General features: G+C 32.6%; 1 protein-coding gene across 3 annotated transcripts in view; it reads right to left on the reverse strand.

Annotated features, from left to right (window-relative positions):
• LOC118196155 (uncharacterized) overlaps positions 1–26,361 on the reverse strand; it is a 411,448-nt gene extending 385,087 nt beyond the window's left edge. For all 3 annotated transcript variants that reach the window (XM_085821689.1, XM_085821690.1, XM_085821691.1), the window contains exon 1: positions 25,943–26,361. In XM_085821689.1, coding sequence (XP_085677815.1) covers positions 25,943–26,277 — 335 coding nt within the window. In that variant the 5' untranslated portion in view covers positions 26,278–26,361. The remainder of the gene's footprint in view (positions 1–25,942) is intronic.
• Positions 26,362–26,793: the final 432 nt, after the last annotated feature.

Consider the following 26,793-nt stretch of genomic DNA (forward strand, 5'->3'; position numbering starts at 1 on the left):
AGTACGAGGCTATAACTTCAAATTCGGAGAGAAACACGCCAATGTAAAATACAAAAAATTACGCAAAACAGCAACCTTATACTGATCTAGCTTTGGATAAAACTATATCGATTTCGAGGGTGATTAAACACCGGTCCCGCTTCTTCAGGAGCAAAAAAAAAATTGCTAAATTTTACATTGCAAAATTTTAGAACAGGAACCTGTGTCTAATCATTCCCGAAATCGATAAAGTTTTAATCAAAAATCTACGCCATAATAAGGTAGCTGGGTTTCTTTTCTTTTTATACGCCATAAGTTATACAGCAGCACACACTTTTTTCACTCGGACAGAAGTTAATTCCTCCGTTTGTTGGTTAGTTAACGCACACAATGCCTAATAGATTACTTAGCTGTTAATTAATTTTCTGCAGTAGAAAATTAAGTCTAACAAGTAAATTACTTAGTATTCTGGGATACTTAGTACTAAAATTTCTGGGATATAAAGTTAATTAACATTCAGTAAAATCTCAAGGCTTGGTAGACAGCATTCAGCAAGAAGTCTTACATATAACATATTAATTAATCTGCAGTTAAATCATTGACTGTAGTAGCAACTTAGCATTCACTCTAAGTTTACGAACAGCAGGATAATTAGCATTAATTAGCAGATATATAATCATCGGGTAGGTTACGCTTACTATCAGATTCTCATATATAAAAAGGTACAAAATTAACATTAAATCTCTAGAAAGACAATTAACGTGCAGTTAAATCTATGAAGCAGACTACTTAATTTTCGGTAAAAGATAACGGACGGTTAGTTAGAATTCGGTTAGTAATGAACTTTAAATCTTTCAAACAAAATGTTAATTAGTAATTAGTTATTATTCAATTAAGTTTATGGGACAAAAAATCAACATTCGATTTAGGTCTATCGGGTATCAGGTTAATAGCTCGTTATTAAAGTTTATTAAAACTATAATTAAAGGCGTTAGCTTTAGTTAACTTTTAGTTAAGCTTATCAAACCAAAATTTAGTAGAGTAAAATCTCTCTTAAAGGACACCCAGTTAACCGGCAATAATAAAATAGGCACATTTGAAGGTTTAAATTTAAATCAGAAATTCAGGCCTATGAGATTGCTATAATTGTGCCCTCTGATCATGTTTGTAGAGAACGAGTCTATTAAAGAAGGTTTTCTTGGTTTTAAAACACATTTGGTGCCCGTGGTTGACATTTTGAATTTAGTTACATGTTTGGAGATGATTAATGGTAGTGAAGAAGAGGTATAGGCTTGAATGGATACAGACAATTATGTTTTCCTCACAGTCTATTAAGATGACGACGAAATAATCGGGCATGTACTGAGAAAGGAGAAAGTTGATGAGAAGGAGTGAAGAATGAAGATGAAGATGACACGCAGAATAAGAGAGTTACGTGGAAAGAAGACACGCAGACTTTCATAGGATTTGCCGAGAAATGTTCATCTGTATGTACATAATATTATGAAGCAACATTGCATACACAGCGACTTTTTAAAACTAAAGTGGCAAAAGTGTAACCAACAAAAATGCCTTACAGGTACCAAACTTTTCTGTTTCGAATAGAAAAAAATACATAAATTCAATTTTTCCCCCTTGCCGTACTATTATTATTATTATTGTTGTTTATGCACGTTTTGATAAATATTTATTAAGCAAAATTTTACATTTATTAAAAATATTTTTTATTTTGTTAAAAAAATTTTTCATTTTGTTAAAAAAAAAATCTGGTCTGTCAACATTTTCAGATGGTGCATCTAACATGTAATTTGAGTTTGAGACAACAGGGTTAGAAAGCTAGTAATCAGTTTTAATTTTCGGGTAGTAGATTAATTAGTACTCTAGGTTAACTCATTTAGAGATCACTTAGTACTCACTCTAATTTCTCACCAAGTTAATTAGCACAGTTATATAAGGTTCAGTTAGCTTGAAATTATGCATATCAGCGAAAAAGTAAATTAAGGTTTTAGTTGAATCTATAGAGCGTAGGGCTAATCAGATATATTTACATTTATCCCGTAGCATATTTAATTAGCTTTTTGTTAATTCTTTAAGTTAGAAATTTAACGTCTTGTATATCTTTGGACAACAGGTTAGAACTCTCTGTTAAAATCTGGTAGCATTCATCTAATTCTTTCGAATGTTAAATTAATTAACATCCTGTTAAATATGTAAGACTCAGATGATTTAGATTTTAGTTATTCTTAACAGACAAAGAGTGAATTAGAATTTCAATTTATTTCTGGGAGGAATCAAGCTACTTCGGAATAATTAAATCTACAGGACAGCCCATTCATGAGCCTTTTAATTAATGTTGCGGATTAGAAAATTAATATTTAAATACATAAAAAGTACACCAAATATTATAATGATAGCGCCGCAGGATGACGATGAAGTGTGGCAGATAGTCATTCCATAAAGTGTCTAAACATGTCTAAGCGATGTAAACATAACATTATATGCAGTGTAATATGCAAAGGTATAGTAAGTTAAATAGGTTATAGTAAAGGAACAACAAGGATGTTTGTAAATGTATAGTAGCTCTGCGGTAGGAGGAACTCTAAATATATGGCACTACAAATAGACCACCAAAGTATGGGAAAAGGATTAGAAGACCCTCGGACTTATCCCTCAGGGTGCTCTCTCTTATAAACTGGTTTGGAACGGGACAAAATCACACTGTCACCTATATGATGCCGACGACAGGCGTAATCTTCTCCTTGCACACAGTGAATTTCGTGGGTTTGTTCTAATAATGTCAGAAAACTGCGATTAGTCACAATATACAACAAAAAATCTTTGAAAAAAAAAGTTACTGACATGATGAAATACCGTTACGGAGACAAAGATCGATATTTTAAGTTCGTTTATGAATGGTTTAAACGTTTTCAGGATCAGTGAGAGTTCACTGAAGACGTGTCTCGAAATGGTACGCTTACGGCTTTTCGCAATGATGAAAACATTAAAAAAGTGAAGAAGATGTTACCCAGAAACAGCAAAAATGAATGTTGACACATACAAGCATGTTCTGGCAGATTTATCGATAAGGCTCCGTCATGTAGTACGTCCAAAAAACACTAAGGCGCTCTTGCCACATTTGGCCTTCATCATGAAACATTTTACGGCTTGTAGAAAGGCTGTAGCTCTCGATCACCCACACTACACCTGATCTTTCAGCATGTTTCTTTCCATTCTCGAACCCGAAATAAATCTTAACATGAGAAAGATTTCCGAATATTCCAGACATTCAAAGCCACGTGACAAGAGTCCTCCATGCGATACCGAAAGAGAATTTTGCCTGTAATTTTTAGGAACTGTACAGTTGTCGTTAAAAGTGCACCGCAAATGACAGGCATTATTTATATAAAAACACATATAAAACGTTTTTCCTGATTTTAGGTAAGATTTTGTTGTTGTTGCTGTTTACGAACATATTCATCGAATTTTATTGTCACACCATGTACTTCGAGTACTGTGTTAGTAGCATTCAGTATGATGGTAATACATCGTATAAATGGTTTGTGGTTTTTCCTTAAATCTATGCGGTAGATTGATCTTAATGCTAAACCATCACATAAGTTGATTAATGCTACAAATGCTAATTATCACTTTGGTTTTCCCTTAACAAAGCGTTCGATCCTAAATTAAAGTATCACTGACTCTTTGGAATCATCAACATCCGGAATCCACTTTCTGGGCTCGCCCCTCTATATAAAAAATATGATATGGACACCACATGACTTCCTTGTACGGCCTATTAAATTATACACATTTTTGCTGCATTTCATTTAAACTTATTTCCTCTATTTTCATTGAGATATATTTGTCATTCAATTCAGTTCTCACTTCGCAGCAAAGCAAAAATATATAAAAACTCAAAACATCTTCATTAAAAACTGTAAAACAGGAAAACATAAAACACCAAATACAGTTAAAAAAAGCAACGTTTAAACTTAAAATTAGAATTTCTATTTAAAAAAAAAAAAATTGCAATTCGTCCGTCGGGCAATAAGACTGATTTTTAGTGCACACAATTGAAAGCTTACTTTTGGCCCCACTCAGCAAAAAGACACTGAAGTTGGTGAAAAAACTAACTTAATTCACTATTCTACTAACAGTTTCAGGTGTAAACAAATGGCGGCCTACGTTTGATGCGGATGATTACAAACAAAAAGGCAGATGCACTACTATATGTTATAGACGTCTCACAAAATTTTAACGTTCTGAAGCTTCTGGTTTTTGAGTTATGCGAGATACATATATACATACGCACAGAAAAACAAAACAAAAAAAACTCTTCTGAATGCATTTTTAAATCCATTTTACAGTACGTTTTGTAGAAAAAGGAGTCCTTTATTCTCTCCTTACATACAAATGTCACGCAAAAAACATCGTTCTGATAGATTCGAGGGCGGTCAAAATGAATATTTTGGTTGAAATATGATACCCGAAATATTTCACGATTACAATACTTCCTTTAATAAAAACTGATCAGTGAGCAAAATAAACATTTTAGTAAACAGTTTTTAATTTTTCAATACTGACCCCCCCTTCTGTGAACTTATTAATTAAATCAAAATGTGAAATGGTACTTCTGTGAACTTTTCTATTTATTAGTTTTATAACTTTTCTATTTACTAGTTTATATTATCGCACGGGATTAGCTTTCTATCTGTTTTTCCCCCATGCCAAGAACGGGGGGAGCGAGAGAAATGAAGGGGGAAATATATAATTCTATAATTCCAAGATTTTATACCAGAAAGACCATATTTATATCATATTAGGTATTTTAGGTCAGTTATCTTAAGAATTAACTACATACAAGGCATCTTAATCCAAGACGCGGTCTTCATCATGCACGCTTAGATCTTTATAAACTATTTCTAAAATTTATTTCCAAAACCTCAACTTACGTTATCTTAAAATCTAATAAATAATTAAAGATTAATTTGATTATTTATTAAGTTTAATTAAGATTAAAACTAACAATATTCTTCTTGACTTAAATTATAAAACAACATTTTTGTAAATTCAGAACATACTGGTGACGAGTTTCAAAGTTCTTCAGACGCTTAATTTTAACACACTACACAAGATCTTAAACATAGAAACATATTTTAAATATTTTTGATTTAATTAATACCGTTAAAAAATTCTATATGAAACCATTTTTAATATTAATTTTTCCTGCGCAAATAAATAATATATTTTAATTTTGGTCGTGCTGCCATTTCTTGCGATAAAATACGTGACTCTTATTCGCCCACCTCAGGCCGATGATCATCTGCGTCGTTCTTTTGCAAACAGTTTTTTTTTTTTTTTTTTCCCGTTAAATTTTTCAAGAAGATTCCATTTGTTTATTAAAGACATAATGAAATGGAAAGTTGAGTAGTTAGTCCATTCATTGCCTTTATGCTTTTGCTTGTTAAATTCCAAGCGTTGTTTTAATCTTCGCTGCTACAATGGGATTTTGCAGTTTTAGAATTAGTTGTATAAAGAGGCTCTATGCATCTCGTAGTTATTCAGCCCGGAATTTTTTATCCTTCCCTCTTTTATTATACATTTAGACATATTTTTACAAAATGAAGCAAAATACCTTTGAAGAAAATTCTGTGTTAGGTTCCTTCAGAATGTAAAAGGAGTTTTTCTAGAAAATCAGTGTCAATTTAAAAGCTTAATTTCATCTAATTTTCCCCCTAAAACATTTACAGTTTTTCCTACGCTGTACAGTAGCATTACAATAAATATAAACAAAGCCCAGGCAGCCGAAAAGCCAATTTCGATAAGACGAACAGAACATCTCTCCCTCACAAAATATATTAAAAAAATAATTCAACTATTTAACAACACATGAATTTCTTTAAATCTATTATCTGAGATTCTAAAAGATACCACCCCCAACCCCGATGGACGCTGCAATTATTTTCTTCGAATTTATTTCTCGTTAAAATTCGCCGTTATGCTCCAAACCATGGAAGATATGAACCAAATCTTTGTAGGTGAATTTTTCCCAATCCGAATATGAAAAGATTCTCGAATCATTAATATAACAACAACAATACGTAAAAGCGAAAAGAACTTTTACTTGAAGTTTTGAATCAAAGCAAAATTTTAAAACTGCGTTTAGCGGGAGCGGGGAGGATTAAGAATACGATTTTAAAAAATATCCCTTTATCTTATTATATTAGGAAAGGCGAAAAGAAAAAGTATGTATATGCTGTGGACCAATGTTCGCTAGCTGATCAATGTTCACTTCGCAGAATATTAAACACTGCTATATATTTATTTTTTATTTTTATTTATTTATTTATTTATTTATTTTTATTCGCTATGCTGTTGATCCGGATGATATAGATATCCAGATATCTTCACCTGTAAGAATTGTTATTGCTTGAATTTGTAAATACGGCTGCAAATTTTGGATTAAATTTTTTGCTTTCTGGCACGTTTATTCACAAAGTTTATACGAACTGTTAACACATAAAAATACTAAAAATTGACATACAGTATTTGAGAACAGTGGAAATATTTAAATACTTAATTTAATTATTCTTTTGTTACGAATTTTGTATTTAGTTTGCTATTTTTAGTAGAATTATTATTAAATTGTTTTATATTATCGTGCAATGCAGCACGAGATTTATTTGAAAAGAAAGCTACGCCGGAAAAGTTAATATAGGAGCATGCGCACTTAACAATTAATAAATATATATCTCATAATTCTACTGTTTTGCTATCCAGAAAAAATCGAGCAAATAGATTTTACCAGAATGTTCTCGTGCTCGATTAAAAGGCTTATGAAATCCGAATCAAAAAATCTCAATTCAGTTGCTTATTTAATGCTGTTACTGATTGCAGAGAATTCGCGGTGGATTAGCTTTCTTGGTGTTTTGAATTGAGTTCTATTCAACATTTTAGTTGTTCAAAATATAACTACTGCAAGATATTGCGATATTGTACGAATACCTCTCAGGAAATTTCAGCATTTTGTTTTATTTGTTGTGATAAGAATAAATTTTCACTTTTCATCGGACTTATGCATTCAATTTATTACGAACCCGTAATAAAGTGAACTGCTTGTTAATTTGTTTCGAAGCTGTGGATGGCAACGATTAGTACAGTAATTTAAAATGGAATCCTAAGTTTTAAACCTTTTATTTTGGAAAAAAAAAGGTAAGATATTATTTTCATGTATTTAAAATTGAGAATTCTAAGATTCCAATGATAGAGTCAATAAGATGTTATAAATCTTACTATTATGATCTAGTTTTATGATGTGCATTCTGCGAACTGTCTTGATGTTAGTTTTAAAGATATTATGAGGTGACTGGGCTTTAAGGATGAATAGCCTATTTTAGTTATTGTTTACTTTATTTATTATTTCCAGCGTTAGTAGTGATATCAGCATCTTGGTTAATACGATTCAGACACGTCAAAAGAAAAAAAATGGTGAAGAAAAAAAGAGGATGAAAAGAAAGAAATGTGTGTGGAGTGAACGCACTCATCTGACCAATGTTTACGTTTATAAGAAATATTTTCCAGAATGGCAGTAATCAAAAACAATCTGAGACAGATCAACGAGCATTCAAAAAATCTTAGTTCTCTTCAATGCATTTAGTTTTTTCCGTTCGGTCGACGACTTAACATCAATATTAACACGTTAAGAAAAAATATATTCGAGACATAACTCAGGGGCGAAAACAAGGATTGAATATTGGACAGGACGCAAATAAGTTGTTTGGTTATTTTGACTAGAGGCATTATTAGATTCGTTACAAAATCTAAAGCTTACTGATTTACAAAGAAAATGGAAATGAAATTTAGCCAATGAAGCATACAATAAGACTCTCTAATCTTGAAGTTCATTTTCTCAAGAGAATTTGACAAAAAAATATTCGATAAGATAGCTCATATGTTTTACATTTTCTTCAGATACTTTTTTTAATGAAAATAAGTGTAGAACAGGGAGAATTATGTCAAGAGCAAGCCCATGATGAACACTAATTATGGAACATTCCCTCCAGAAAATTAAGAATGCTGCCCTGCAAGCCGCATGAAGTGATACTGGTGATATGATTCAAGTACACCAAAATGGCAACAATGGCTTTTAGCCACTCGCGGTGTTTGTCACTGTGGTAAAAAGTTATTCATTATTTTTAACTTAATTCCATATTATAGCGAGTACAAATTTTTACACGCGCAGTTTGTAGATAATAATGCATTGTGGTGAATCTATTCTTTCAAAATTCGATTTACATTTTGTAATTTTAATGTTGAAATAATTTTTCGCGCATACCTTTATTTCATGAACAAATTAAAAAAATAAGAATTTAAATCTTAGAATTTTACTGTCTGCACCATCGTAAAGAGTGCAAAAAAATCTCTCAAATGAAATTTATATGAAATTTTAAATTTCTGAATTTTAGGCAAAATCGTAGGGTGTTGATCATCATAAAAGAGTAATTATTTATTTCTGAAAATTTATCTTTTAATTGAATAGCTTGATTGATAATGCATCACTGAAACTAAAAAGATGAAAATATGTTTAAAAAAATTTTAAAACAAGCTTTTCAGTTATAAATAAAACTCAAAAAATACTTAGTGAATTGAAAATAAAAAATCTGATGTGTACATCACATGACTTCCTTGTACGGAATATTAAATTATAAGCATTTTTTCTTGCATTTCATTTAAACTTATAGGATTGAATTAAATCTACGTCGATAGCGCATAAACCACAATAGAATAAATGCACTCTCTAAAATTCGCAATATTTGTTTACCATAGCGACACTCTACAGCTAGGTTCACTCAACAGCGTTATATTTCGTTCATATTAGAACTCAGAATGCACAAAATTTATATCATTTAAAGAATTATCTAATCGTCGCAACATGTTCTATTCAAATACTATAATAAATCTAGAACGATGTTTAAAAGAAATTAAGCAAACAAAACAAAAAAGAAACAGTTTTTCACAGACGACTGAGTATTTCTCATTCAATTAATTCAGTTCTCACTTCGCGAGAAGGCAAAAATACATAAAATCTCAAAACATCTGTATTAAAAATTACGAAGTAAATCTTAAACACTTATTTCCTCGAAAAAATTCCAGAAAGGATTAAGCATGATTTAATTCGCAATAACAAATGAAGGCGTTATCTTTGTTGTTGCGAAGCTAAGTTTCTCTAGATTGGCAACAAATCCACTAGTCTCCTGTTTCAAATGTAAACATCAATGGCTGCCATTAAAAAAAGGCTTAGCGGCACTTACACAACTTTAAAATTGTTGATAATTCTAAAAATATTGCATACAGATTTACTAAAGGCACAAAAACCTTAACCAGAAGATAAAAACAACATAATACAATCATTTTTAAAGCATTTGCGTGTTTTTGCAACCAAAACACGAGGTGCACATCTACATGTTATAGCAGTCCTATATACAAAATTTCAACGTTCTGAGGCTAGTCGTTTTTGAGTTATGCGAGATACGTACGTACGTACATACGTTCGTACAGACGCCAAGAAAAATTCTCTTCAGAATTCATTTTAAAGCAATTTTATTTTATTTTATTTTTTTTTTTTTTTTGTAGGAAAAGAGTATTTTATTCTGTTCTTACGTACAGATATCACGCAAAAACATCGTTAAACTGCATTCGATAGCGGTCAAAATGGATATTTTTGTTGAAATATGCTGCCTGAAACTTTTCGCGATTACAATACTTCCTTTTTACTAGTAAAAAGGAAGTAATTTATCATACAATTTGACAGGAGAAAAAGATGAAAAAGAAATAACTCTCTACAAAACTTAATAATCGAATTACATTATTAAAAGTATAAACTATTATGTTTATAAATCTATCAAGGGCACCCTACGCTTTTATTGCTCCTGGTACAAAATTGTAGATAGCTTTTGACAGAATTATTGAATCTCTTGCTCACATTAAACTACATCAAAAATCATTTTCTATCAAAGTTCAACATCAATTTGCATTAAAGTTCATTAATTATGTTCCGAGTTTCAAATAAAATCATATTATATAAAAAATTTCTGTTTTTTTAATTTTCTTCTTTAAGAGCGCTTATATTGAATGTCAACAAAAGTCACCGGTCCGAAGTTCTGAGTTTAAATATTTAACGTTTTTACTTCCTTGTATGAAGATAACATATTTTGACAAACAGTACTCTTTTTTTTCCAAAATGGGTTGCAAAATGGATTTAAAATGAATTCACAAGGGATTGTTTTCCTTACATCTGTACATACGTACATATGTATCTTGCATAACTCAAAACGATTAGCCGAAGAACGTTGAAATTTTGTATATGAGACTGACATATCATCTAGTTGTGCACCTCCCCCTTTTTTTGTGTTGTTGTAATTCGCAGCACCAATATATGTGGGTTGGCATCGTTCATTATAATCGGATGACGCGACAAGCTGTGAGAGTAAATCTTTTACTTTTTCGATGACGAAGGCAGACGATTCCGCCATTAAGACGATGACGCGATTCAAAGATGTTTGCTTATAAAATACGATTCCTTCTCTTCGTTTGTAAATAATCTCATCTATTTCCTTCTATGTATGTAATTACTTTGTAGTTTGTAGCAACTATTCATGTTTCATTAAATATTCAAGTTTTACATAAATCGGACTAGTTTATTAGCCCTTAGACAGCCACATCGGAAGTAAGTTTACGAACATCATATTCCTAGACAGTAAGTACCGATTCTACATACACCACTGTTACTCGGCTCGGTAGCCTTTTTTTTAATATGTTGGTAAATTGATTGATTGTTCTTAAAGGTTTTCCGGTAAAGGTTTTTATGTCTTTAGTTAATCTGAACGCAATACTCATAGTATCAAGAATTTAAAAGCGTAATTTGCGCTAGGCCTAACGTGGTGGCTATTTGTTTACATATAAACTCTTAATAGTGTAGCGAAGTAAGTCAGTTGGTGCACCAACATCACTGTCTTCTTGCCAACACGGACCGAAAGTTTAATTTTGTGCACCGAAAATTTTGTCTTCCGAATTGCTCGTTTTTGCGGGGAGGGGGGGGGAAGACTTAATTTTTTTATATATATATTACTGTTTTAATTGAATTTGGTGTTGTATGTTTTTCTGTATTTTACAATTTTTAATGAAGATGTTCTGTCGCGTTTGCTTACTAGAACTTTACTTCCACGAACGCCCTCTGGCGAAAGAGACTAAAAGTAGTCAGTTGAACGGCTGACGCGTCTAACAGATGTATAAAGATAGACCGTCTCCGTATAAATTATGCTTGTAATCATTATAACTTGTAAATATTTTGTAGATATCTTTCATACGAATTAAAATTTCTTAAAAGTTTATAGCTGTGTTTCGAAGTGAATCGAAGTTCATCATAGAGACGGATACCTACAAGAAGGAAAAGCAGGCAGTTCAGGGCAGCCCTATTTAGAAGGTAAGTGAACTTTCACTTATCTATTTAATGATCAAAAAATTTTAATAGTACAAAGTTGATAAAATTTTTTAACATGGCGCCCGAACAGGGACTGCCAGTAACTGCTATTTTCCTAACTATTGAAACTGTCTAAATTGATATCAGTTATATAGATAATACATAAGCATAAATAATTAGTGGATTGCTGATAGTTGTTGAATTGTTGAATATTAAATAATGACGGAATTCATCGATACATTGAAAAGGAAACGCGGCCACATAAGGGCTGCCGTTACAAAATTAATTGGCCGAATCGAAACTGAATTACCAAAAACAGAAGTGAATGCAGAGGAGCTAGAAATTTCTTTAGAACTCTTAAATGAAAAATCGAACGAGTTAAAACAAATAGATGCCGATATAGAAAAATTAATAAACATAAAGGATCTAGACCAGGAATTAAACGGTGTTGACGAATATCGTGAAAGAATAACTACATTTAAATACAAAGCTAACAAAAAATTGAAAGAAATTAATATAGAACAACAAAAATTTAATGTGTTACGAAACACTGAACAGTTAAGTGAAAGTATTATAGAAAACGTTAAAATCGAAAGTCATAATGTGAAGCTTCCTAAACTTACGATTCCGAAGTTTTATGGCGAGAGCTGCGAATGGCTGACATTTTGGAACACTTTTTCATCAGCCATACACCAAAATAAAACGCTTGACGCTATAAGCAAATTTAATTATTTGAAATCCTTTTTGGGAGGTACTGCTTATAACACCATTGACGGTTTCGATTTAACCGAAGAAAATTACGAAACTTCAGTTAAACTCCTCACAGAAAGATTTGGAAATAAAGATGTACTGATCAACGCCCATATAGATAAATTACTGAAAATAAGACCTCTAAAGGATTCTAATGACATTCAAAATTTCCGTAAGTTATTCAATTATATACAGAAACATATTCGATGTCTTGAATCATTAAATATGACCTCAGAAACATATGGAGCTTTATTAACACCTATTTTGCTTAAAACATTGCCCGCAGATTTGGTTTTGGAGTATAATAAAACAGTTCGGAAATCAAATTACGATTTGAGTCACCTAGTGGAATTTCTTTCTGAGCAATTAGTTGCGCGGGAACGTACATTCCAGACGGTCCAGCCAAAGGCGCGCCGCAAAAGCATAACAAACTGAGTGAACCCAGAGCTATTGCGAAACACACAGCTTCGGAGTTGACGAACGCAAGTTTGCGGAGGGGACAAACACCATGTGTTTTCTGCGACTCTTCTGATCACGAGTCTATAACGTGTGAACAAGCATCTTTATGGTCTACTGAGAAAAAAAGGGAGAAATGCAAAGCGAAAGGGATCTGTTATCGCTGTTTACGTCCACGGCATCTTAGTTTTATTTGCACTTCTAGAATAAGGTGTGAATTATGTAAACAACGACATGCCACTATAATGTGTTTTAAAAACGAAAACGGAGAAATTAAGGAAGAACAAATTGAAAATAAGGCCTTAACGAATAATTCATCCTATGAAAGTGTAATCTTGCAAACTTTAATTGCCAATGTTTACGGAGATGGTGAAAGCAATTTTACACGAATAATTCTGGATACCGGAAGTAGCAGATCATATATCAGCACATTTCTTGCGGAGAAATTAAAACTAAAATCTTTAGGTCAGGAAAGTGTGACTCATGGGCTTTTTGGAGGGATAGAAAAAAGGGAAAATCACAACAAGTATCTGATTAAGTTAAATAATCCAGAAACAGGATTCACATGCGAAATGGAAGTTTTCAGCCAAAAAACCATATGCTCACATATTCCAAAATTGGAGGATAGGGAATGCTTAAAGAAACTAAGAGGTTACAAAATTTTTCCCAGTGATGTATGTAACTAATGAGAATTCTTGTTTATTTGAAAAACACCCTAACGAAATACACATGCTTGTAGGAGCAGATTATGCCGGAAAACTCTTTACAGGGGAAATAATACACGTAACGGAGAGTTTAGTAGCGATGAATACACACCTTGGTTGGACAATATTAGGGAGAACAAAGGTAAAGGGAAAGAATTTTAATGAAATTCTTTTATCACTACACATTAGTGACAGAAAAATTTGTGACTTGTGGTCTCTTGATTCTATCGGAATAACTGAACCAGCTCTTTCTCAAACAAAACAAGAAATACAAAAGGCTACAGAAAATTATTTCATCCGTACTTTAGAAAGAGATGACACTGGAAGGTATCAGGTATCACTTCCATGGCTTCAAATTCATCCTGAGTTGCCAGATAATAGAATCCTCGCAGAAAAGCGTCTGAAGTCTTGCGTGAAAACCCTTCAGACAAAGAATTCCTTAGAAGCCTACGAAACTGTTTTAATGGATTGGGTAGAAGAGGGAATAATTGAACCTGTCGATATTTCGGAGGCAGAAAAGATCAAAGGGCATTATCAGCCACATAGACCCGTGTTTCGGGAAAATTCGACTACCAAAATTCGACCAGTGTTCGACGCATCTGCAAAGGAGAAAAATTCGGTATCTCTGAACGACTGTCTGGAAAAGGGTCCTAATTATCTTGAATTGATCCCCAAAATTTTGACAAAATTTCGAGAGGGGAAGTATGGAGTAATTTCGGATATAAAAAGAGCATTTCTTCAGATAGGTGTGAATCCAGCGGATCGAGATTTTCTCCGCTTCCTATGGTGGGAGAAAGGACAGCCTGAAAAACTGACTATATATCGGCACCGAAGGGTTGTATTCGGCGTAAACGCCAGCCCCTTTTTACTCGCTGCCACGATTAACTACCATTTGGAAAATGTACCAAAACATCATCAGGAAATAGCTTCAAAGCTAAAGAAAGCCATGTATGTGGATAACTGCGTAGCGAGCGTGGAATCAATTGAAGAATTAAACTCATTTATCAAAGGATCTAGAGAAATCATGGCTACTGCAAAATTTGACCTAAGAGGTTGGAAACATAATAGACTTAAAAATGAAACTTCACTTCTAAACCTTTCTCATAAAGATTATGAAGATGTTGTGTCAGTATTGGGATTGAAATGGGACTTGTTTGACGATACTTTGTCTTGTCACGTAAAATATGAAGAAAACCCTGTATTGAGCAAAAGATCTGTTCTTTCCGAATTGAGTAAAATCTTTGACCCAATTGGGTTTACTAGTCCAGTTACTCTCATGCCTAAACTGATTCTGCAAGTGTGCTGGAAACAGAAAATTAACTGGGATACTAATCTGCCGAATGATCTAGCAAGGAAATTTTTCACATGGTCATCTCAGTTAAAATATTTGAAAGACCTCAAAATTCCTAGATTGCTTCCCAAAATAGACGAAAGTACCACTCTGCATGTATTTTCGGACGCAAGCAAGGACGCGTATGCGACCTGCATTTTCCTTAGACACAGCGGTGAGAGTGGAGTCACTTGTCAATTGATACAATCTAAAGCGAGAGTTGCTCCCCTAAAAGCACTCACCATACCTCGACTAGAGATACTCGCTTGCACTATTGGAGCCAGGCTCTCTTATACAATAAGAGAAGACTTGAAACTAAAAGAGGCTCCAGTTTTTTACTGGACGGATTCCACAAATGCTCTCTTTTGGATAAAACAGAAAGAAAATTGGTCCACTTTTATAGCCAATCGAGTAAATGAGATTCGAAAATTGAGTAACCCAGATCACTGGCATCACATTCCCGGAAAGTTTAATCCTTCGGATTTGCCATCACGCGGTTGCTCTGCAAAAGAATTGAGGAAATCCGAATGGTGGAAAGGACCAGATTGGATTTATCGACCTCCAGAAGAGTGGCCTATTGCAGATGGAGAACATCCTGACTTCGATATAGTAAATGGAGAGAGAAAACGAACTGTGGTTTCAGCCAGCAATAACACGAATACAGATAAATTTAACCTTTTTGACAATATTTCAAAATTCGAAAAGATCATAAAGGTCGTATCTTGGATCTTTAGATTCGTTAAAAATGCTACAACACCACCATCTGAAAGAACTCATGGGAGAATTTCAGTCGAAGAACTAAAAGGAGCTGAAACATAAATACATAAAATCTTGTTGGATGAGTGGTTTTCCGACTCATCCAACAAGAATCTTTCGAAGGATTGAAAGATAAAAGAATACGTGCTCTAGAACCTATCATGGACTCCAATGGCCTTATAAAAGTGAAAACACGTATCTTTCAGAGAGACGATGACGCTGACTTTCGTTACCCAGTTTTACTTCCCTCAGAACATCCATTAGTCTTAAAACTGATCAAATCTGAACATGAAAGGCTAAGTCACGCTGGAGTACAATTCGTTATGTGCGCTTTGCGTGAAAAATATTGGATAATAAAGAGTAGGAAGACAGTACGCAAGGTTATCCAAAACTGTGTACGATGTCGAAGGTTCGACTCTGATTCATATAAGATTCCTCAAGCGCCACTACCTGAAGAAAGAATAAGAGATGCTTTAATTTTTGAGATTATTGGTGTTGATCTGACGGGTCCCTTAATTTTAAAAGGAGGCCAAAAAACATGGATCGTCATTTTTACTTGCGCAATATATAGAGCAGTTCATTTAGAGCTAGTCTCATCTCTATCAACTGAAAGTTTCCTGCACACGTTCAGGCGATTCATCGCTCGAAGGGGTAGACCTGTCACTGTATACTCTGACAATGGAACCAATTTTGTTGGATCAAATAATTTGTTTAAGACCATAGATTGGAATTCTATCTTAGAAAATGCAACAGTTAAGAAAATTGAATGGAAATTTATTCCCCCTTCCTCGCCACGGTGGGGAGGGTGGTGGGAAAGATTAATTGGAGTACTAAAGAGAATTCTTCGAAAGGTACTAGGAAAATCTTCTCTGAACTACGAAGAACTGTTGACAATCATTTGTGACTGCGAGAGCATTATGAACAACCGTCCTCTCACGTATTTGTCAGAAGACGTAAAGGATTTAAGAGCTCTCACCCCAGCAATGTTTCTAACAGAAATTCCAGAGACTGGAGTTCCTGAATTAGATCTTTTGGATTCTAAATCCATCAATAAAAGATACCTTTACAGAGCCAAATTGAGAAAAGATTTACGAAAAAGATTTCGATCAGAATATTTAGGGCAACTAAAACAAAGCTCAAAATTCATCCGCGAACCATCTTGTGTGAAAGTTGGTGATCTTGTAATTGTGTCCAACAACGAAAAAAGGATAAACTGGCCCTTAGCTAGAATCGTGGAAATTTTTCCATCCCACGACGGACACATTAGATTAGTGAAACTGAAAATTGCACAAGGGGAGATTATAAGACCTACTAAGAACCTCATACCTCTTGAACTCAACTTTACACCTGAGTCAGATGTGCAAGTGAGGTACAGAACTCGACGTATGACGAAATCTCAAAAGACTTGAACTACAGGTCAGTTGAGGTCCATCCTCTGTTGATACTGGACCTCAAGGTGGGAGTGTCGCGTTTGCTTACTAGAACTTTACTTCCACGAACGCCCTCTGGCGAAAGAGACTAAAAGTAGTCAGTTGAACGGCTGACGCGTCTAACAGATGTATAAAGATAGACCGTCTCCGTATAAATTATGCTTGTAATCATTATAACTTGTAAATATTTTGTAGATATCTTTCATACGAATTAAAATTTCTTAAAAGTTTATAGCTGTGTTTCGAAGTGAATCGAAGTTCATCATAGAGACGGATACCTACAAGAAGGAAAAGCAGGCAGTTCAGGGCAGCCCTATTTAGAAGGTAAGTGAACTTTCGCTTATCTATTTAATGATCAAAAAATTTTAATAGTACAAAGTTGATAAAATTTTTTAACATGTTCAGAGATTTTATGTATTTTGCCTTGCCGCGAAGTGAGAACTGAATTGATTCAATGAAAAATATATTTCTAATGAAATTCGACGAAATAAGTTTAAACGAAGTGCAGCAAAAAATCTGTATAATTTAATAGGCCATACAAGGAAGTCATGTGGTGTCGACATCAGATTTTTTTTTACTTTAACTTTCAAATTATTCGAATGTTGACAAAAGCTCGAAGATTCGAGTTTTCGAATGTCGAATTCTTCCCCCCCCCTCCCCAAGATTCGCGACAGAAACCTTAAATATAAAACTAATTCGTACTTCCGTCGTTTCCTGGATCAGTTTGTAATTCCTGCATTCTTATTTTTCTGATTATTTAAATACAAACTGTAATTCGTATTTATTAGAAATGCCATTAAAGTGCTAGCTGAAAAAAAGCAAAATTCAGTGTTTTTTGTTTTTTAAATAAAAAATTTTTATGAAAACATTTAAGCCCTTTAACAAAAATAATAAAAGAAAACGTCTCTAAAACATCATTTGTCACACAGTTAATATTTACGTTTTTACGAAAAATATTCCAAAGAAAAGGTGATATTAACAAATTCTAAAGAAACATTTTACGAAACTTCGCATTTAAACAACTTTCACATATTCTGCCTAATTTTTCCACAGAAAGATTTGTCTACTAGCACTTTTCTGACACAAATATATGAGAAAAAAAGTACGGAATTTTTAGCTGCAGTTCAATTCAAACATTTTTTGTGCATCAAAATATATTACCCTATTTATTTTAATATGCGCAATTTCAATCTTACTTTTGTTAAATATGGATATATACATAGAATTCTAGATGTTAAGAAAACATTTCATCGAGTTTATGAATACTTTTGCGAGTTTATGATTACTCGATTGCACTCTTTTATAAGCTGAAATTTACTTTTCTTTAATACTCAAGTATTTACGCAAATCATCCCTATTTACGCACACAGTTCTTCAAACAATTGCTCCCATTCGTTTGTGTTTTACAGTTTTATTTACTAACACTAAATATTAGCAAAATGACTTTATTCTTCTTTCACATACACAAGAGCTTGTTGTTTCATGTTTTTCAAAAAAAGACGTTTTTTATCTTTTTTTAAAACCCGCTTGTTTTGAAAAATGTTTTTCAATACAAGCTTAAAAGGTTTGTTAATATTTATTTAAAAATTTTTGAAAATGAACTCACATAAGTATTTGGACTCTGAAAAAAAAATTTTTTTTTCATTTACTAAAAATATGAAAATAACGTGGCATTCAATTTCACTGGATATCCTATAGTTAAAATTACGTTTTTCACGTACTTTGGCATAGATTCAAATAATCTTTTCCTACAAGAATGCTTCATTTTGTTCTATTCGTGCGTAAGAATTGCTTCCGTTGTAGGAGATTTATCATGTTTCTTTATTGTGTTCTCCAACTCATACGCTGCTCAGTCCACATATGTTCGATACCATTTAAGCTCCGAGAATATGGAGGAGTTTTGATTACTTCAGGACATTCCTTTTTTTTTTTTTTTAGTCTTCATTAAGAACATAGATAAATACTGATGACTGTTATTTTCTATAAAAACAGCGTTTACCACACCAAACGTAGCTAAATGTCAGCAAACCATTACGTCTTCATCACCCCAGGCTTAATAAGGCAACAGATTTTTCGTATTCAAGCTTTCATTTGGGGGTTCGCCCCATAATAATTCGTCCATTAGACACAAAGGAATTTTCCTTCGTTTGAGAACATAACGTTTAATATTTGATTACCATAGAGTCCACAGACTATGAGAATACTAGGCGTGCTTTCCTTGTTTTCCTGTTGAAGAATTTTCTTGTTACTGATCGCCCATTGTATCCAAGTGCCTTAAATGATTCTTCTAAAGGCTTCAGGGTTAACTTTTATTGAAAACTGTTCGTCTAAATCCACTGCAAGTTTTGCAATACTCATTTTTTGGGTTCTGTTTAATTTTCGTTAACATAAATTCCTTCCTTCGATGGATTCGATTGCTTCCTGTAACCCTGTAATGTGTCTCTGGTTTCAGTGCCTTTCGAACATATCCACGATCGTTTTCATAACATCAAAAATAATTAAACGCTTTACACCAAGGATATTTTGGATATATCAAATTCTTTTACCATCTTTAAAATATATATATATTTTTTTTTAAATTTTCTAACATAATTTGTTAATTTGTAGTATCTTGCCATGTTCACTTCGGATATGAAATGGTTAATGTCGAGTTGTCAAGACAGTAATTTCGCACAAAAAACAAATTCTGTATTTTTGTTTAAAACAGTTAGTTTATGATCAATTTTAACATGGGGTGCAAAAAGAAACATTTTCGACACATTTTACTTCATTTTCATACAGGCAAGAAAGTGGCTGAGGCTCACAAAGATATATGTGAAAGATTATTGTTAATTGCTTAACAGAACACATGCGTCAGAATTGATACCAAAAATTTCGCTCTGGAGGTTTTTCATTTGAAGATGACCAACGTTCTAGCCGAACTTCTGGAGTTGCTGATGACAAAATTATAATTGAATCAAGTCGTCACATTGCTGTACGGGAGATTCCAGAAAGGTTAAATGTATCACACATAACCATTGAAAATCACATAAAATGTCTTGGGACTCGTTACGATATTTGGGTTCCGTATGAACTGAAACAAATTCAATGAACGCAAAGAACCAATATTTGCGATATGCATTTCAAACGCAGCGCAATGGACCCTTTTTTTTAAACGAATTATCAATAGTGATGAAAAACGGATCGCCCACAGTAACATTTATCGAAAAAGACCACGTTTCAAGTATGATGAATAAACACAAACCATAACGAAAGCTAAATTGCATCAGAAAAAGATCATCCTGTCAATTTGGTGGCATTGCAAAGGTTGATATATATTTTTACCAGCTTCCAAGCAATCAAACGATCAACTCAAATGTTTACTGCCAACAACTTATGAAACTGAAGGAAGCAATCAAAGAGAAAAAGCCAGAATTGGGAAATCGCGAAGGAATCGTGCTTTACCACGACGATGCGAGGCATCACACATAGTTAAGCAGCACGTATGAAATTACTGGAGCTTGTCTGGGAAGTGATGTCGCACCCCCTACAGTTATAGCCCCTACCTTGCACCATCAGATTATCATTTATTTCGAAGCTTAAAAAACTTCTTAAATGGTAAATATTTCAGTAAAAACGAGAACCTCAAATCGCACTTCGCTGAATGTTTTGCTGATAAAGACCAGAAGTTCTTTGAGCGCGGAATCAAGAAATTACAAGAAAGATGCCCCCCCCCCAAAAAAATCATCGAACAAAAAGAAAGATATTAGACTGATTATTAAAGTTAATTCTTTGGTACTCCCAACCCCAAAAAAATCGAGTTTTATTTAACACTACAACCGAAATTACTTTCTTGCCAACCCGATATTATTTTGCTAAATATATAATAATTTCCAAACGCAGACAATAATTTTTATGAAATATTTCCCTTTAAAAAATTATGACAAGAAACATCATCTTCCAAAATATCTCAGCAACACTCAAATTTCTGAGTTAACTACGGGAGCTACTAGATTAACACTTTTTGAAAATAAATTATTTTATTACTGGGACTGTTTCTGAAGATATTTAATTTGCAACAAAAAAGCGTTAAAAATAGAGAAAAATAATATATTAGGAAAAAAACTTAAATCTGTGTTCCAATATTTATACAATATTTAAAACAATGAATGAAAAAACAACAGTGTTCGAAAAGAAATGTGAGTCACCGTATATTCACATCGCTAAAAATATGTACGAACTGTTTCAGGAAGTGTTAAGTCAAAAAACTAATTGCTGTTTTCAATGTCAACATGTGCAACGAGGGGGGGAGGGGGGAGACTCTTCAGGAAGCTATTTCTTGCGTTTCTGGAAACATTAAAAACAATCAACTGAAGAGTTTCATTTTTTTTTATCGTCCCTGCTGTAAAATAAAAGCAATTGATCTAATTCAATTTTTCATTTGTTTAAGAACAAACCATATAAAAGGAGAGAAATAATTTTTGTGTTCTTTATATCTTCCATTCAGTTGTATTTTTCGCACTTTATTATTTTAATCTTATTACGGTATCTAGTATAATTGCTACATTATATTAATTGCTACATTATACATATTCTTGAACATGTTATAGAGAGTTATCGAAAATTATTCATAAAATTATTGCTTAGTAAAACAGAAAAAAGTATTTTAAGTCAGAAATGTAGCCACATGTAATACACGAATTATGCCAAATTTTCGCCATTTTCCGGCTAAAATAAAGCAGTTCCAAATATATTTCATTGTGCATACATATTAAAACAAGAATTAAATCTGTACAAACTACATGTAAAGTAGTTTCAAATATATTTTATTATGCATCCATATTAAAACAAAAATTAAATCTGTATAAACTAAACATGGAAACATTCATTTTAATTATCCCCCCAAAAATATTTAATAATTAGTAACAATGCCCGCTGATTGAAAGAATATAACGGATCTAGATGACAGTTACTGACTTTTTTTTTCTTTCCATGTTTCATTTTTCACGAAACATAATAAAGCATTTCTTATTAATTACTAATATTATGTACCTGTTTCTAATAAATAACTACCGATTTCTCCATACGAAGTTCATCGTCGCCATTTTGGTTTGCCTTTTATATATGACTTATATATATGGTCTTTCATACATATACGGTTTTATATACTGCTGAATAATTAACTAATTAATTCTAAGATTCGCTCGGCATAATATTTAAAGAAATCAATTTTAAGCTCATACGAAATGCATCGTCGCCATTTTGGTTTGCCTTTTATATATGACTTATATAGTATATGGTCTTACATATACGGTTTTATATACTGCTGGATAATTAACTAATTAATTCTAAGGTTCGCTCGGCATAATATTAAAAAAAATCAACTTTAAGCTTAATTAATATATTAATTACGATCTCATACAAATGTAAGTGGAACATAAAACAAATTGCTTTATTCCTGTTTACAGAAGCAGAAAACATTCGGAAAAATATTTTAAAAAGAATGAAATAACCAATTATAAAAGCTTGAATATTTAACGCCGACCGAAATCTCTAGCATCTGTTTGAAACAGAATAATAAAATAGAGAGAAAAAAAAATTCTTTTAGCATGACGTATATTTATGAATTTACTTATTCAAAACACAAGTACTCAGTTTTACTAAACAATGATTTGAAATCAAAACAATTTATAAACAGAACTAAAACAAAAATTTTTGTATCATTATATTAATCTAACAAAGCTTTTATTTATACGATATGATTTTTCCTTGCATCTTTTTCTTCGTATGTAGTTCTATTTCATATTTATAAACAACTGATTGCCTCTAAATCTCACTTCTGGTATTTCTTTTGCTGATTCTTTTTTGTACCGGAAAAAAAAAAATACTTGTTTGTTATGTATGTTTATCAATGATGGATTTCTCATTCAAATATTATACATCAGACTAAATTCAGTAGCACTTCGGCAGTGAAAAGTTATAAATACGAAAAGGAACAGAAAAAAGTAGCAGTAGCAACTGTATTTTTTCTCCCTTTTCTCGTCTTTCTTTAGAAGCATAGTTATTTACTTTTTATCAATTAGATAGCAGGAAAAAATACACGAATAAACTGTTTAATACAGAAGTTCTCAACCACAGGGGAATTGGTTTCAAGAAGGGGGATACGTTCAAGTCTTGTACTTATGTATTAAGTATTTAATTTTCTTTTATGAACACAAAAAACTACTTTTATTCAAGTTTTGGTATTTATCAACATTTTCTATACCGTTCTCGTTAATTTCTAAAGCACATTATAAATCTTAAATATTTAACGTATTTTATTTAAATATTTTTCGAACTTTGGAAAGGGGGGAATGGATAAAAATGTTTTTTTCTGTACAACGCTGCCATTGCTCGCTTTGAAATCCTTGAGTTTGTTAACCAAAAATTCGTTAAAGTTTCACAAAATATCAAATCGATAATAAAACAAATTCCAAATTTGGGCTTCCAGATGCCCATATTCGCAGTAGGATTACGTCATTCAAAATTGGATGGCTCTAGGTAACATTGTTTTATCACAATGCAAGAAACATACATACATTTGTGCAGGTTCTTCATTATTTAATTTCTTCAAATATAATACAGAGCGATAATATTTGGTGGCAACAATTTGAAAAGTGAAACGCACATTCAGAGCGATTCGATGCAAAATCGCAAAACGAAAACAATAGTCCCTCAAGGACAAAGCCCCTTTGGAGTAATTTAATTCTGATATAAATAATTTAACTTCTAGTAATTCTAATACATTAATAATTTAATTCTAATACTGACAATTTAATTTCTAGTAATTCTGATATATAAGTAATTTAATTCTAATATAGATAATTTAATTTCTAGTAATTTTAATATATAAATAATTTAATTCTAATACAGATAATTTAATTTCTAGCAATTCTAATATATAGATTAATAACTGAATTCTAATATAGATAACTTAATTTCTGGTCATTCTAATATATAAATAATTTAATTCTAATACAGGTAATTTAAATAATTGAAAATTTAATTTCTAGTAATTCCAATATATATAAATAGAAATTCTAATAATTTCTTTTCTCTTTAATTTCTAGTATAAATTCTTTATACGCTGAGAGATAGTTGACACATTATATTATCAGCTTAACTTCGGTAGCGGTAATCGAATAATTATAAATATGGGGAAAAGAGGGGATTTATTTTCATTTATTTGTTTATTTTGAGTAAAGTGTATTCATTTTTTGTCTGTTCTGGAGCAGAAAAAAAATACACAAATAAACTGTTCATGATATTTTGGATATTTTATGATATGTTATTATTTGATTTTGATTAACAGAAATTTCCGAAAAAAAATTCGATTTCATTTAAATATAACATAAACCTATGAAAAAGACATTTTCTTCAAAATTCTTTCTTCAGCGCGGGATATTTGGCACAGCGTTATTCAAACAAAGAGCTTTAGTTAGACACTGCTGGCAACCAATTACTTCCCTCTTCCCATAAAAACGCTGTATAAAATTCCGTTTCTTATACTTGTTTTTATCATAAAATATTGATAAAACACACAAATATTAAATTCTGATATTTTCTTTGAAGCACATTTTCAGGTAATAGAAGTTAATTATTATTACAGCATTTTATTAATTTTAAATGTCATGAAATTTTAAAAGTCGATATCGTTTGCTGCGTTCTATGCTAAAGTAAATTTTAAAAATCGTATTGCTTTACTAAAATTATATTTTTATATAAAACCAGTGCTTACTTTTTGAAATTCAAACTACCGAAACTCTATAGAAGGCTGTCAAGAAAGTTAAATAAATACAATAATTACAATTAAATAAAGAATAAATTTATTAAATAAGTTAAATTTATCGCAAATAGTTAAATGTTAAAATCAAAATACATGAATTCAGGTTGTTTATGGTTCCGATTTATATTTTACCATTTTCGAACAAAATGTAATATACACAATTCGAAACAAGCTTTTTGGGGGAGGAAGGGGGAGAATTGTTTAAAAAGACAGGTTTGAAAGTAAGTATATAAACAACACACCTTTTTTTAGTACTTTTGCTTTAAAAAAGCAATCTTGTACTGGTGCTTGAAAGTAGAATAAAAATACACTTTTGTCTAAGTTTAACGTTAGAAACGGCCAGTCACGTTACGTTACTCTATTACACGATTATTAACTAATGCGGCAGAGCATATTGCCAGTTTTCACAGATGCTGCCACTCGCATAAAATTTTTTACGGCGCATTTCTTGTAAACATTGTATCGTTAAAATACCGTTAATACATAATTAATACAATTTAAACACTGTGTTAATGCATATAAAACAATAATTTTTTTAGTGATATAACACATAATGATATTAATTACATTCAGCGCACTCTCTCGTGGCTAACCCCTCCCTAAAACACCACTTCTAAAAATTAACAGCTTCTCTTAGGCCATAAATAAATGCAGGTAATAAATATTACCTCTTTAAAGCGACCACCTCCGCAGAAAACCAAAATCAGCTGAAACCGTGGTAGAGGATAACTACTAACATAATTATTTAATAACTAACATATAATGTTCAAATTATAACAGTAAATATTTTGTAAGCGTTTTGTTGCCGAGGGACTTGAAAACGATACTGAAGTTCTTAATACTCTTACTAATATTCATATTATTAATTTATCAATAAAAGCATTCCAAAGCATATATTACGAATCCAAGCCAAGGTATTTTTCTGCTTCTTTTTTAAAAAATTAGGAACTGATTAAAACTCATAGATCTCTTAATAAAGGTTAGTTCATGTGTTCTCGCAGTTGTGGAAATGTCTCTAATCCCAAGTCACTGCTTTTGTAACGAATAATTACAAATAAATCTTACCACGAAATAATATTAAAATTTAGAAGAAGCCCAGGGGCAGAAAGTGTGGCTCCATTAGAGATCGCAGCAGCTCGACTAAATATCCACACAGAACGGCGCGCGCTCTCCGAACAAAGGTCAACAATTCCGCACGTTTAAAGAACAAAAGGTGGAAAAAATGTGCTTCGGCCAATGAAATCGACAACTCACCTCTCTGTGCTTCCAGATCTGTCTCTTCTGAGAGACCTTCTCAGCTCAGGGTCAGTTTTGGAACACAATATGAGCGGGGCGGATGAACCCTGTCGAAGATTCACGTTCACTTTGTTCTTATTAATCCAACAACCGCTCACCAGACAGGACGCTAGGATTTCTTCTGGTTTCTCGTCTGAGTCGGCACACACGGATTCGTTTTGATCGAAGGCGAAGGCATGATCAAATACTGAATTCTGTAAAACCGCACTGATGCCATTTAACTTGGTCTTGACCAAAATTTTATCCAGTTCTCCGCCACAGCCTTTCTCCTCCACAGACCCGTTGGCCGCCATCTTTGAACGCACGCTCTCACGTACCTCCTCTCTTTCCCTCTGTTATTCCCTCTCTCTTTCACGCGACAGGAGAGCGGCTGCCATCGTGAGAAGTCTATCTCCGAATGAAACTGGTGGAGACTTCGCCAAGACGAAAGTTTGGGTCTGTCTGTATCTTCCTCCCGCTCTCTCTCTCTCCCCACGGTCTTCTCAGCCATTCACGACCGAGGAATGAGGGGGGGAAGGAGAATTAAAAAAGCGGATTCTTTTTCCCCTATCTACTTTTTTCATTTACCTTTTTTTAACGTAAATACAACCTTCAATTTTTATCAAACTTTTTTCTGCCTTTTGTTGCTCCTTCAGATTTTAAACAGATCTACAACAGACGCATCTAGAAATGTTTTCTTTTTTTAAAAAATACTATTACTGTGAAATTGCATGTTGAAGACAGATATATTTTTTGCTCCAAATTTTTTTATATGCGTTCTATAACATGACATATAGGTGACAACAGGTGTTCACACTATGCCGCAGCGC

The sequence above is a fragment of the Stegodyphus dumicola genome, chromosome 8 (assembly GCF_044657685.1).
Source record: "Stegodyphus dumicola isolate Sdum_Otavi_A_Nest chromosome 8, ASM4465768v1".
Classification (NCBI taxonomy): domain Eukaryota; kingdom Metazoa; phylum Arthropoda; class Arachnida; order Araneae; family Eresidae; genus Stegodyphus; species Stegodyphus dumicola.